Source organism: Pituophis catenifer, unplaced genomic scaffold (assembly GCF_029215685.1).
Source record: "Pituophis catenifer annectens isolate HBS135680 unplaced genomic scaffold, rPitCat1.0.hap2 SCAF_4, whole genome shotgun sequence".
Classification (NCBI taxonomy): Eukaryota; Metazoa; Chordata; class Lepidosauria; order Squamata; family Colubridae; genus Pituophis; species Pituophis catenifer.
This window is the reverse complement of record NW_027256884.1, coordinates 25,391,911-25,405,975: the sequence shown is the minus strand read 5'-3', so window position 1 is coordinate 25,405,975 and position 14,065 is coordinate 25,391,911. Positions and strand designations below refer to the sequence as shown.

Genomic DNA, 14,065 nt, shown 5'->3' with positions numbered 1-14,065 from the left:
TGGATAAATAAATAAAAACTTTGGGATAGAAATCAGAAACTGATAATAGCCACATCATATAAGGAAAATTTCTATAAAATGTTCTACAGGTGGGATCTACCCCCGGCAAGATTGGCTAAAATGTTTAACAATTTGTCCCCAAACTGTTGGAAATGTAAACAAACACCTGGCACATATTACCACATGTGATGGACTTGCATAAAGGCAAGGAAATTTTGGATGCAAATCCATACGTGGTTAGAAAAAATGATCAGACAACATATAGATTTTAAGCCAGAATTGTTTTTATTAGGCATTATATCAGATGGCTATGACAAAGGGACAATATATCTAATATTACATATCTTGAATTGTATAAGCGCAGCAGTGGAAGAACGAAAACACCCCTTCAGAGGATGAGACGATAAGGAAGATACTAGAATATGCGGAAATGGACAGACTAACGCTAAAAATAAAAGATAAAGGAGATACAGAATACTATTCAACATGGAATAGATTCTATCAATGGTTAGAAACACGAGGTAGAAGTTGGAATGCGAAAGAATCAGGTTAGGTGGACATGGAAAGAGATATTTTTAATATCGATATAGGAATGTAACTATTAGAATGATAGATAAGTTGACATACTAGAAACTATTCAGTCAGAAACTATTGTACAACAGTAGCACTGTTTAAAATAGTATATATGTTATTCTGGTTTTTTTTACTTTTGTTTTAGGGTAAGTGGAATGCCGGGATAATTACACTGTATTCAATATATTCATATGTAAACAATAAAAATATATCTTTAAAAAAAATAGAGTGAAACCATATTGGTCCAAGATTGGAAAGACTGTGTAACACAGATTTACGGATTAGCAGATGAACGTTCAATAAATTTCTATATAATGTTTAAATTAACAGAATAGAGTTGGAAGGGACCTTGAAGGTCTTCTAGTCCAACCCTCTGCTCAAGCCTATACCATTTCAGGCAAATGGCTGTCCAGTCTCTCTCTCTTTTTTTTTTTTTTTAATTTTTTATTAAGCAAAAACATAAGACAAAAATACTTACAAACATGTATACATAAAGACAATACAAAAAAAGGGGGAAACAAACTAACTAAGTAACAACTAGCATTGTTTCAGCCTATCGGCTGACTTCTAAAAAACTGTTGCATCGGTGATTATTTTCTGTTTCACCTCTATTTCTCTATTAGAGATCTATTTTAAGTGCTTACTTATTTTTACTTTTTACGTGTCCAAGACTTAACTTTATACTCTATTTTTAATTTTTTTTCTCTATGAGTAAGTATATATTACTTCTATACATCCTTCTAATAACCGTTCTAACTATTTATACATACAGTCATATGTGGTCTACCTCCTATGTGATTGTCTGTGTTTCTTGGTTAGGTTTTGTATAAGTATTATTTTATCAATCCTATCTTTCCCTCTAGCCAGGAATACCATCTTTGCCAGACTGCATAATAATCAGTGTCCTCTTTCTCTTGTAGCTCTTTTGTGAGTCTATCCATTTCTGCACATTCTGTTATTTTTGCAATTATTTTTTCTTCTGTTGGTAATAGTTCTGATTTCCAATTTTGAGCGTATACTATGCGTGCTGCTGTTAAGATATGAATAATGAGATATTTTATCTCTTCAGTCTGTTGTTGTGTGGTCATTCCGAATAAAAAAAATTCCGGTTTCATATCGACCTCCTGTTTCGTTATTTCTTCAATCATTATCTTGATTTCTTGCCAGTAATGTTGTGCTCTTCTACAAGACCACCAGAGATGGTAATATGACCCCTTTTGTAACTTGCATTTCCAACACATTGGTGACACATTTGGAAACATTTTCTCCAGACGTGCTGGTGGGACGTGCCATCTGTAAAACATCTTGTAGAGGTTTTCTTTATATGGTATCGACATTGTCAGTTTGAGATTTTCTGTCCATAATGTCCAGTCTCTTTTTAAAAGCTTCCAGTGATAGAATACTCACAACTTCTGAAAGCAAGCCACTTCACTGATTTATTGTTCTCAGTGTCAGGAAATTTCTCCTTAGTTCTAGGTTGTTTCTCTCCTGGGTTAGTTTCCAACCATTTCTTCTTGTCTTACCTTCTGGTGCTTTGGAAAATAGGTTGATCCCCCCCCCCCTCTTTGTGGCAGCCCCTCAAATGTTGGAACACTGCTATCATGTTGTCTCTAATCCTTTTCACTAAACTAGTCATACCTAATTGCTGCAACCATTGTTCATATGTTTTAGCCCCATTCCCCCTAATCATCTTTGTTGGTCTTCTCTGCACTCTTTCCAGAGACTCAACATTTTTTTTTATATTGTAGTGGCCAAAACTGGGTGCAGCATTCCTAGTGTGGTCTTACCAAGGCATTAAAAGTGGTACTAACACTTCACGTGATCTTGATTCTATGCCTCTGTTAATGTAGCCTAGGATTGCATTGGCTTTTTTTGGTGGCTGCAGCACACTGCTGGCTCATATTTAAGTCCACTAGGACTCCAAGATCCCTCTTGCAGTTATTGCTATTGAGCCAAGTCTTACCTAATCTGTACCTGTACATTTGGTTTTTCTTGCCTAGATGGAAAACCTTACTTTTTTCAGCATTTAATTTCATTTTTTTTAGATAGGGCCCAGTGTTCTAGTCTGTTGAGATCCTTCTGAATCTTGAGCCTATCTTCTGGGGTATTGGCTATTCCTGCCAGCTTGCTGTCATCTGCAATTTGATGAGTTCCCCTTTTATTCCCTAATCTAAATCATTCATGAAGATATTGAAGAGTACTGGGCCTAAGAGAGAACCTTGTGGTACTCCACTGCTTACTTCCCTCCATGTAGATGTAGTTCCGTTAAGGACATTGCACATTGAGTGCAATTTGTCAGCCAATTACAAATCCATCTGATGGTGATGCTGTCTATCACACATTTTTCTAGCTTACTAAGAAGTAGGTTGTGGTCTACTTTGTCAAATGCCTTACTAGAATCCAAGTATGCTGTGTCCAAAGCATTTCACTGGTCCACTAATTTAATCACTTTGTCAAAGAACAAAATAAGATTTGCTTGGCATGGCATGATCTGTGTTTCACAAACCCATGTTGACTTCGGGTTAACTTTGCTTGTTTCTATGTGTTCACTTATCTATTGCTTGGTTATCTTTTCCAGGATCTTCCCAGGTATTGATGTCAGGCAGATTGGTCTGTAGTTTCCTGCATCTGTTTTTCCCCTTTTTAAAGATAGGTACCACACCACCTCTTTTCCACTTTCTTGTATTTCTCTGGTGCTCCAGGATGTTTGAAAGATATGGCTCAATAGTTCCAAGATCATGTCAGCTAACTCCTTCAGAAATCTGGGATGTAATATATCAAGTCCTTCTGATTTGAACTCATCTGGGGTGGACAGATGTTCTTTTATCATTTTCTTACCTATTTTAAGTTAAATTCTTAGTCTGTCTTTTACGATTCTGTTTTTGGTAGGTTGAGCTATTGTTTCTTTTTGTGTGAAGATAGATGCAAACAAAGAATTAAGCAGCTTTGCTTTCTCCCTGCTGTCACTTCCTTGCCAGAGTTTGTCTCCCAGTTGATGTAAGACTAGTTAAAGTGCCCTATTTCTGTGTTGTTATCATTTGTTAACTGATCAGCAAAAAGTTCATCTATTTCCTCTGCTTGGTTGGGTGGCCTGTAGTATATACTTATAGCAATGTCATTCTTTTTTCCTCTTATATATGAACCCTTATGCATTCCACGAGGCTTTCATCCTTGCTTTTATGCATTTCTGTAGAGATGTAGTGATCTTCTACATATAATGCAGCTCCACCTCCCTTTTGTTAGGTCTGTTTCTTTTGAACAGTTTATATCCTTCCATTATTACATTCCAGTCATGGATTCCATCCTACCAAGTTTCAGTAATGGCATCTGTATCACACTTATTGTCTTGTACAGGTTCGCCCTATTTGTTCCCCATATTTTGAATATTAGTGTAAAGGCAGCTGCATCCTTTATAGCTGACCCTGGGTATGCTTCCTACATCTCCTAGTTTGTATATGAGTTTTTCCATCCCTCTACCTCCTTGTTTGATTGGTTGTCATTTGTTTAGTCCAGGTCTTTTAATCTAGATTTAAATTTGGGTGGAGATCATGTTTTAGATCATATTTATGTAGAAATACTGAAAATTCAAAAGGATTAACAAATTTTTAACTACAATTGTAGGTAAAAAAAATCTCTCTGGAATTGGTTGGCCTTTGAAACTAGAGCCATCCCATTTTCCTGTGATTCAGAATATCTAAACCCTAATAGGCACCAGGATGACACTTTGAATGCAGCTTTCTGCCTTGAGATACAGATGTAAAATTGGTTCTTCACATTCAAATTCAAATCTTTACTGTCAGTGCACAACATATGTACAATGAGATTGGTTGAGCTCCCTCAGTGCACAATACAACTCACAGTGAAGACAGAAAATCCCTAACCCAATAAATCATATTAACAAAACACCCAGTCCTATTACACCAGTGTGAACATGTTACACATTGCGCCGGTCCTGCAGTAAATCATACTAGTAGTTATGATGTTATTTCTCATTCAGGAGTCTGACAGCCCATGGATAAAAACTGTTCTTCAGCCTGTTTGTGCGGCTGGCTATACTTCTATAGCTCCTTCCTGATGATAGGAGGGTAAAGAAGTGATGACCAGGGTGAGAGTTGACCCTGCATTCTTATATTCTTATCTGCAATCTGATGATACTTAATCCATATTGGTTGATGATTTATCTACAGTTAGTGTAGATATTAAATATGGGACAGCCATGAGGCATCCCACAACAGAGAGCTCAAAGTTCCAACCTCTCTATCCCAACCTGTGTAGGCAGTGAAAGGGAAAGGATATTATCAGAAATCAAATAATATTAGGAGGGTTGAACTCGCCTGTTTTGGTCTCTTCAGAGGTTATCCATAAGCATAATCAATATAGCCTCAGGGCAGAGGTGGGTTTCAGCAGGTTCTGACCAGTTCTGGAGAACCAGTAGCGGAAATTTTGAGTAGTTCGGAGAACCGGTAAATACCACCTCTGACTGGCCCTGCCCCCATCTATTCTCTGCCTCCTGAGTCCCAGCTGATTGGAAGGAAATGGGGATTTTGCAGTAACCTTTCCCTGGAGGGGGTGGAAATGGAGATTTTACAGTGTCCTTTCCCTGCCACCCCCACCAAGCCATGCCATGCCATGCCATGCCACGCCCACCAAGCCACACCCACAGAACCGGTAGTAAAAATTTTTGAAACCCACCAGTGTCTCAGGGAGTGAGAGGATTGGAGACTAATCAATGATTAGCCAGAATTTCTAGGTTTAGTAATGATTTCCCGAGGAAGGGTGCATGGCCACCTTTATGGTGCACTTACTACCATCCTGGAGACCTCCCATCAACAAAAAAGAGCAGTGATCTTGAGTATAAAGTGGCAGATAAAATATTCATTTTATTGTAGTCTGTTTCCAAATTCGTATTAAAAATCTATCGCACAACAGAACTATCAGTCATAATTGATGCAAACTGTGCAGACAGGTATGAAGTGTGGCAAGTTATGGATCTCATGGGTCAGGCTGACTAACTACTTTTCATAACAATATACTTGTTTTTAAAGTGAATTCAACTTTTTTTCAGGTGCACACGGAACACATGTTGCTAGTATAGCTGCTGGGTATTTTCCTGAAGAGCCAGAGAGAAATGGTATAGCCCCTGGTGCACAAATACTTGCTATTAAGGTTGGTGATACAAGATTAAGCACTATGGAAACCGGGACTGGTCTTATAAGAGCAGTAAGTATTGGCGAAATAATTGCACAGAAAATCTAATCATAAAGCGTGCCTTTATTTATATTTCCTGAATAGTACTCTAAAATGTTCTTGGGCTTCCTTGATGTTTCTTTTGAGATATGAATAAATGCCTTTCTTAGAATGCTTTCAGAGTTGGCACTAAATGTACACAGCAGTGAACTGAAACAAGTTTTTCTATTGTAGCTATATTAGCAAAGAACGAATGCTTGTGAAGCATAGGAGACCCTGACATGCCAAATTTTCTCAAGTCAATATGATCAGGGTAAATTTGTTATTTAAACATGCTCAGTCTAGTCTCATATGAAACGTCTGAATATTCTTCTAAAGACAAGGCCATAGCAATAGTTATTTTGATAATTAGGAAAGATTTGGCCTCCTGGCTGAAGCTTCCAGTATTTTGCCTGAGATAAGAGAATTGGATACATATTTGGTTGGAAATTCTGTGGGTGTAACTATCTTTTGTCTTCCTTTTTCTAGTTAGGCTGCAATCATGCAATCATATTATTTTTATTTAATAAAAATGAAGAATAACAGAATACAATAACAAAGTTGGAAGGGAGCTTGGAGGTCTTCTAGTCCAACCTCTTGCTCAAGCAGGAAACCCTATAATATTTCAGACAAATGGTTGTCCAATCTCTTCTTAAAATCCTCCAGAGTTGGAGCGCCTACACCTTCTGGAGGCAAGTCGTTCCACTGATTAATTGTTTTAACCATCAGGAAATTTCTCCTTAGTTCTAGGTTGCTTCTCTCCTTGATTAGTTTGCTTTGCTTTGGAGAATAGGTTGACCCCCTCTTCTTTGTGTCAGCTCCTAAAATATTGGAACACTGCTATCATCTCACCCCTAGTCCTTCTTTTCATTAAACTAGACGTACCCATTCCTACAACCTTTATTCATATGTTTTAGCCTCCAAGCTTTGTTGCTCTTCTCTGCACTCTTTCGTGAGTTTTGACATCTTTTTTTATATCATGACAACCAAAACTGGATGCAATATTCCAATTGTGGTCTTACCAAGGCATTATAAAGTGGTACTAACAATTCATGTGAACTTGATTCTATTCCTTTGTTAATGCAGCCTAGGACTGCATTGGCTTTTTTGGCAACTGCCGCACACTGCTGGCTCATATTTAAGTGATTGTCCACTAGGACTCTTAAAATCTGTCTCACCATATCAGCTAGGTACAACCTATCCTGTTCTGATGCATTCAGTTTTTCTTTCCTGGAAATAGAACCTTACTTTTTTCACTATGGAGTAAGATAAGGTAAAATAAAAATAAAGGAATATTTTAATAATTTTAATTAAAAAAAGAATTACATTGGAAAGTCTAGCCTCACAGTTTAGTTTCATCTGAAATTGCAGTGTTGTGTAGGGCAATGCTTCTTGAGAGTTGCCAATTATTTGCAAAGTTCCCTCAGTATATTTTCATAATGCTAGGATGAAATATCAGTGGTGTAGCTGCAATAACACAATTTATTAAAAAAAAAAAAGATAATGGGAAAAACTAAGTTGAAAGAGTAGCTGTTAGAATGAAATTGATAGAAACAGGGTTGTCAAATTCAAGGCCCGGGGGCTGGATCCGGCCCGCAGAGTGCTTAGATCTGGCCCGCGGGGCTTCCCTGAAAACAGCACTGGCCCACGGTATCTCTGCCAGCGAAAACTGAGCTGCGAAGCCCGTTTTTGCTGGCAGAGCGCTCGGGCCACCACAGGAGCCCCGACACGAGTGACATCAAGCTGGTCACACCCACCCTGGCCACCCAAGGTCAAATACAACCTGCTGTGGCCCTGAATGAAATCGAGTTTGACACCCCTGAACTAGACTAAGGAATGACCATCAGTCTGTGAGTGAATTTTGAAGAGGCTGAGTTATCTTTTTTCAAATCCACTTTGTTTAATATCAGTTTGCTTTTATGGTGGGCAGAGTTTTAAATTGTGTTTTTATAACTATAATAGGAAATGCAAGAGGTCTATTACTTTCTAAAAAAATTATTTTTTTTTTTACTTTTGATTAAATTAACAATTAGCTACAAATAAATGATGTTGTTTATGCAGTTCCTGAGCCTTAAACTTTTTTTTTTTTACTTTGACAGATGATAGAAACAATAAAATATAAATGTGACCTTGTCAACTACAGTTATGGGGAGGCAACTCACTGGCCAAATGCTGGGTAAGGAGATTATATATTTATGAGTATTACTTTGCTTTGTGCCAGCAGTGGGAAAACTCATTTAATTTAAAATAATGAATTAACTAAGAATAGAACTGTTGTGTCATGAATTACTGAAGCATTCTGTGTTCACATCCTAGAAATCATATACAGTTGGAGTGCCTGTAGAGAGCCAATGCCACAGTAGGGAATTTTAACAGAACAAATTCCTGGCAGGGAATAACAGTGGAGTGTTGTTGTGGGAGACCAAATGAGCAAATTCCATCCCCCTTTCCACTTTTTTTCATGGGAAAGCTTTATTCATTTTGTGCTATGTTCTGATGTCGCACTGCTGATTATGATGCTTTGTGTGCCAAGAGGAAGGTAAAATTGCAATCCGGAAAGGTGGTGATAGCATGAGCAGATGCAGCTTGTAGGAGTCTATACAATAAAGGTTATCTGACATAAATGAAGAGAACAGAAGTAAGTGAAAAAGCCCTTTCTCAGTTTGTGATGTTTTGTATCCCTTCTAGGAGAATGTGTGAAGTTATTAATGAAGCAGTATGGAAACACAATGTAATTTATGTTTCAAGTGCTGGAAACAATGGTCCCTGTTTGTCTACTGTTGGATGCCCTGGGGGAACTACATCTAGTGTGATCGGCAAGTATTCACAATTCTAGCAATAGCAATACCACTTCAGCTTATATACCGCTCCATTTACAGCACTCTCTGGGCGGTTTACAATGTCAGCATATTGCCCCCATCAATCCGGATCCTCATTTTACCGACCTTGGAAGGATGAATCAACCTTGAGCCTGTCAGAATCAAACTCCAGACTGTGGACAGGGTTAGAATGCCTGCAATACTGCATTCTAACGCTTTGCCACCATTACATAAATTATGAAATTAGTTTCTTAAGAATTGAAAGGAGCTTTGAAATGTTTATTAAAGCTGAAAGTAGACTAAAATGATAAATGTGAACTTACATTATTCTTTATTTGTCTCCAGAATGATTGGGAACGTTTTACGGTTTTTCATTAACATCAGTTCCTCTTTGTTTAGCTGAGCTTTGAAATTCAGAAACATAATATAGATATCCAATGTCTATTTTCCAATCTAATCTTTTAAGAATTAGTTATTCTAGAGGGCAGAACATGGATATACAGAACATACACAAAGCCAGACTACTTTATTACCCATCTACTGGAGACATGCTTTAAAACTACAATTGGAAACTGAGTAGAATTCCGTAGAACAGAATCATACCGATTGTTTTCTTAGTCTCTCTACATATGAAGCTCTGCCTTGTCTGATTTTTCTTGAAACAGATCTAAATCTGATTTGTGAAAAAGCTCATGTCAGAGAAAGCATTTCCTAATTAGAAATCTATACATACTAAATGCCAAAGTTAAATGAGATGGGGAACTAAAAGTAGCTTAAATGCAGTAGAAGCTTTTGCCTTCTGTTCTCCAGTATTTGAATTTTGGAGTTTATTCATTCTGATCTGGAAGTTAATACGTAGCTATTGACTAATGTCTAATCATAGCTTTATCCGCCATGATTTTATCGAATCCATTTTTAAGTTCTCCAAGTCTACAACTACACACTGATGAAGTATTTTTAATTTGCATGAATTTAATCATTTAACTTTATGGGACATTATTGAATGAGCGGGGATGTATTTAAAGCATTAACTCATGTAGGGGTTAACTCCATCTTGAGCTGTTTTTCAAAAATGTCATTATTTTCCATCCCATACAATTTCATGGGGTTATTGTTGAGAGCAACTGGAAGAGGAGTAAAATGTATGCCAGCCTCTTTTACATCCTGGAGAAAAAATGAGATATAAATCTTAATAAATCAATAGTATCTTATTACACAGAAATGGATGTATTATATTTATGCATCCTATCCAAGTATTATGTGCATGCATAGGTTCTGAATAATTTGTAAAGCAAATATTGCATACATTTTGACATAGTGAATGATCGTTTGAGTGGAGACTGAAGTAATGATATCAAACAGAAACAAAAAAGGTCTAGTTTCTGGTATAAATATGCTTCTATTTTGGAATACTATTACCAACTTAACAGTGATTAGAATTTAACGTAAACATAATTTAAATCAGTAAAGAGAACTAATGGTAGACTTGAACTTATGTCATTTAATCCTAAAGGTGTTGGTGCGTATGTATCACCTGATATGATGATTGCTGAGTACTCATTACGAGAGAAATTACCTGCAAATCAGTATACATGGTCATCTCGAGGACCAAGGTAAGTGATAAATTAATTCATGAGTTAAATCCTGGTGTTTCTATAATCCATTTAGAAATTACATTTTAATATAGCAGAAGATAACTTGAAAGTGCAACTTAGGTTTCCAACACAATTAAAGACACTTTCTGAAAAATGGAACTGGTTTTCAAGAATTTGAGATAAATATAATCATTTCAAGGTGAATATGAGTAGGAAGAGAAAACTTTTAAGTTTTGTTTCTTTTTTTAAAAATGTAAATATGCCTTAATTTCTGTTTTCTTAACTGATCCCTAACCTTGCAACTGGGATACTTACATTCTGTGATATAACAGCTGTATATATTAAAATATATATTAAAAAGAAGTGGGTATAAATGTATGTTACTGAACGTAGTTTAAAAATCCTAGTATAAAAAAAGGTTGCAAAAGCACTTAACATGAAGCATGCTTGCACACTAAATTAGGAATGATTTTCAGGTATCATCAGAATGTTGATGATACTCAACTGTCTTCACCCCTGATGATCCAAATGATGCTCTTGCTGGTCTCTCGGGGGAACCTGTGACAATTCGCTGCAGCCAACTCGCCAGGACCCAATTCACCGCGGCCAACTTGCTGCAGGACAAGAATTATACTAATATCAAAGAAATTGCAAAATAAAATCATTAAAGAAAGGATGCAAAAGGAGGGGCAAAATGAAATGTGAATGACAAAACTTAAAATATTTTTTATTTATTTTAATAATTAATTAGAATTGTTAAATTGTCCCGTGGCAAGTTGGCCGTGGCAAGTTGTCCCGCGGCTAGTTGGCCATGGCGAGTTGGCTGCAGCAAGTTTGGCTGTGGCAAGTTGTCTCATTCCCCTCTTGCGGTGCCTGGAAGCTGTCCAGGCTTCGACTGAGCCCTGGCAAGACTGATTGAAGAAATACAAGATAGTTGTTCATATAATTTTATAGGATGTCTACAGAAGACTAACTCCTGAAGTCATTATATGCACATCTACGTTGGTTCCTAATTGGTAGGTATAAATTATAAATAAATTCATTAGACATTCTGAACTAAGGAACAAATTAAATGTAATGCACTTAGGACCCAGCTGTCCATTAAAAAGAATGTATTAGTGCAGACAAAAAGGAATATTTTGTGATACTATCTAAAGGAGGACTATTTGATAACCTAGAAAAAAAATTGGGACTTTTGCTATTCTGACATTTCTATATTAATTTCAGTATTGATGGAGCCCTGGGAGTGAGTATCAGCGCACCTGGTGGTGCTATTGCCTCTGTCCCTAACTGGACATTACGTGGTACACAACTCATGAATGGCACCTCAATGTCTTCACCCAATGCTTGTGGTGGCATTGCTTTAATACTCTCAGGTAAAATGAAATGCTGTTCTTTTAAAACAAATTGCATTTTGTTGACTGTAAGAAGCATATTGATGATTCACAGTGTTACCTGCTTTACTCTTCCTTTGATTACAGGACTCAAAGCGAATGATGTAGATTATACTGTTCACTCAGTCAAAAGAGCATTAGAAAATACAGCAGTGAAGGTGGAAAATACACATATGTTTGCCCAAGGACATGGTATTATTCAGGTAATTACTCTGGTGTTGAAAAAACAAAATCCCATATATACAAGGTATTGATGGAAAAAATAATATTTAATGACTGCATTCCTAATGTTGCATTCAAAGGTTTGTTGTTCTCTACTTCTCCTCCCCCCCAAATGCATAATAATTAATTTTGGGGGATGTTTCCTGCTTTGTTTTCACATAGTTGTAATGATACTGTAATAGCTAGCTTATTAACACTTATTAAGAGGGTTTTTTCGTATATTATTGGAATAGATAGTTCCGTGTAATCTTGGTCCCATTTTTTCTTGTGTTGCTATTCTGTTTAAGAAATGAATTGTGAACACTTTAATGGTCATTAATTGTACTAACTCAATTGGACCTATTAATACGATTATGTAATGTAATCATATTTTGTTTTTTTGTTGATTACACTGGCTCTTCCAAATTCTCTTTTCCCTAAAGTTAAAAAAGAACACCTCTTTTTTTAACGTGGCATTCCAGAAACAGGTGAAGATCTTTGCTTGCTGAGTTGTTGGAGGATAGGTGGACAGAAATGTTAGCTCTATTGTCCTTGGTTATGGTTTTATGTTTAGAGTTGAGAATCTTGTTTTTATTATTTCAGTATCTAACAACATTGTATCAATCGTGCTTTGCTATGATGAGCATGTTGTATGTGGATAGCACACAAAAATTGGAAAATAGGTGAATAAATACTTCGGTTACCCTGCTACCTTGACTACACAGAGAACATCTATAACAGAAGTTTAGATTTTGATTTCAGAAAATGATCAGTATAAATAATGAAAAAGATTAAAAAGAGTTAAATGAGAATTTACAAAAAAGTTACTGTGATGAAGATTTTGTCTCTGCTGGTTAAATCCCTTATGAAAATGGTACCTGTAATGATTTTTAATTTAAGAAATACATTTGTCTTGTAATATAATTATTAGAAAGCTTTCTTTCTTCAGAGGAAACAATGACATTTTAAAACCACTTCCAAAGGTAACAGTTGAAAGACAGATTTATTTTAACATTTTAGTCCTAAACTAAATAATCTGTTTTTCAGCAGTACATCATCAGCTGATGATATTTAAGAATTTATTCGGACCATTTGCCCAAGCTGGAGGAAACTTTGCTCCATGGAATTGGTGTCAATCAGTATTATTTCTGGGCAGATGTAAACATGAATTTCATACTGAAGAAAATTTTGATTAATTTTGATTCATTTTTTAATTCATTTTACTCTAGGTTGATAAAGCCTACGACTACCTCATTCAGAATAAAGCATTTGTTAACACCATAGGCTTTACTATTACTGTTGGTTGCAAGCGTGGAATCTACCTCAGAGAGCCTTTTCAAGTAGCTGCGCCTTTCGACCATGGTGTTGGAATAGAACCTTTATTTCCTGAGAATACAGGTAGAAATCAGCTATTTGCATTACATATTTTCCAAGGTAGATATTGGGAAGATTTGGGAGTTACTGTTATGAGATGGGCCACTCTATAAATTGTTTAATAAATAAGATAAAAATACATTGAGATAAATGATACTATGAAATAAGAATAAGCTTAGGTTATTGTAGCAGCCTGTTGGTTGGGTTACCAGTTCCATCTGGGTCTAGGGGTAGAGCAAATTAGGGAGAATTGGATTCCAACTTCTAATAAGATAGGACAGTGTTAGCTATGTGGGAATATATCCATTATTTTCCTGTTTTATGAGGACTGGCTGCGAGTTTGGCCTTCCGTGATGAAGCACAAGTCTGGATTGGTTTTGCAATTCCATGTCACCAATTCAAACATGCCCTTGTCTTTAGCGTCGAAAATCAGCTGGACTTTGTTTGCTATGGCCCAGTTGGACAATTGTTCGATGTTGTCATCAGTGGAATGGTATTTCCAATTAACATGATGGCTATTGAAGTTACCCATGTAGATTGCTGGGTGTGGCTTAATGTTCAGGACATACTGTGGGAGGAGGTTTATAGATGTTAGATAGTCTAGTTTGGGAACTACTTTGTGTATATTGTTTGTAGAGGCAGTAAGGTGGCATTCTCTATATTCTTTCTAACATATGTAGCCACACTGTAGCTACATTGGTAGGTGGCTCCAACAGGTTGTAGCCATGAAACTTGCCTTTTCCAAGTTGCTGTTCTTCGTTTGCTATGTGCGTTTCTTAGAGGATGGCCATATCAATGTCGCTGTCCAATAAACGTTTGGAAACATATTGGCCCTTGGATCTGCGGAGCCCCTCAAGGTTGATTTGGCAGATTCGAATAATAT

The 14,065-nt window shown here is 36.6% G+C and overlaps 1 protein-coding gene across 2 annotated transcripts in view; it reads left to right on the top strand.

Annotated features, from left to right (window-relative positions):
- TPP2 (tripeptidyl peptidase 2) overlaps positions 1–14,065 on the top strand; it is a 63,199-nt gene that overhangs the window by 22,768 nt on the left and 26,366 nt on the right. For both annotated transcript variants that reach the window (XM_070944259.1, XM_070944258.1), the window contains exons 7-13: positions 5,639–5,793; positions 7,899–7,975; positions 8,488–8,615; positions 10,132–10,231; positions 11,441–11,589; positions 11,695–11,810; positions 13,038–13,206. In XM_070944259.1, the coding sequence (XP_070800360.1) occupies positions 5,639–5,793; positions 7,899–7,975; positions 8,488–8,615; positions 10,132–10,231; positions 11,441–11,589; positions 11,695–11,810; positions 13,038–13,206 (894 nt within the window). The remainder of the gene's footprint in view (positions 1–5,638; positions 5,794–7,898; positions 7,976–8,487; positions 8,616–10,131; positions 10,232–11,440; positions 11,590–11,694; positions 11,811–13,037; positions 13,207–14,065) is intronic.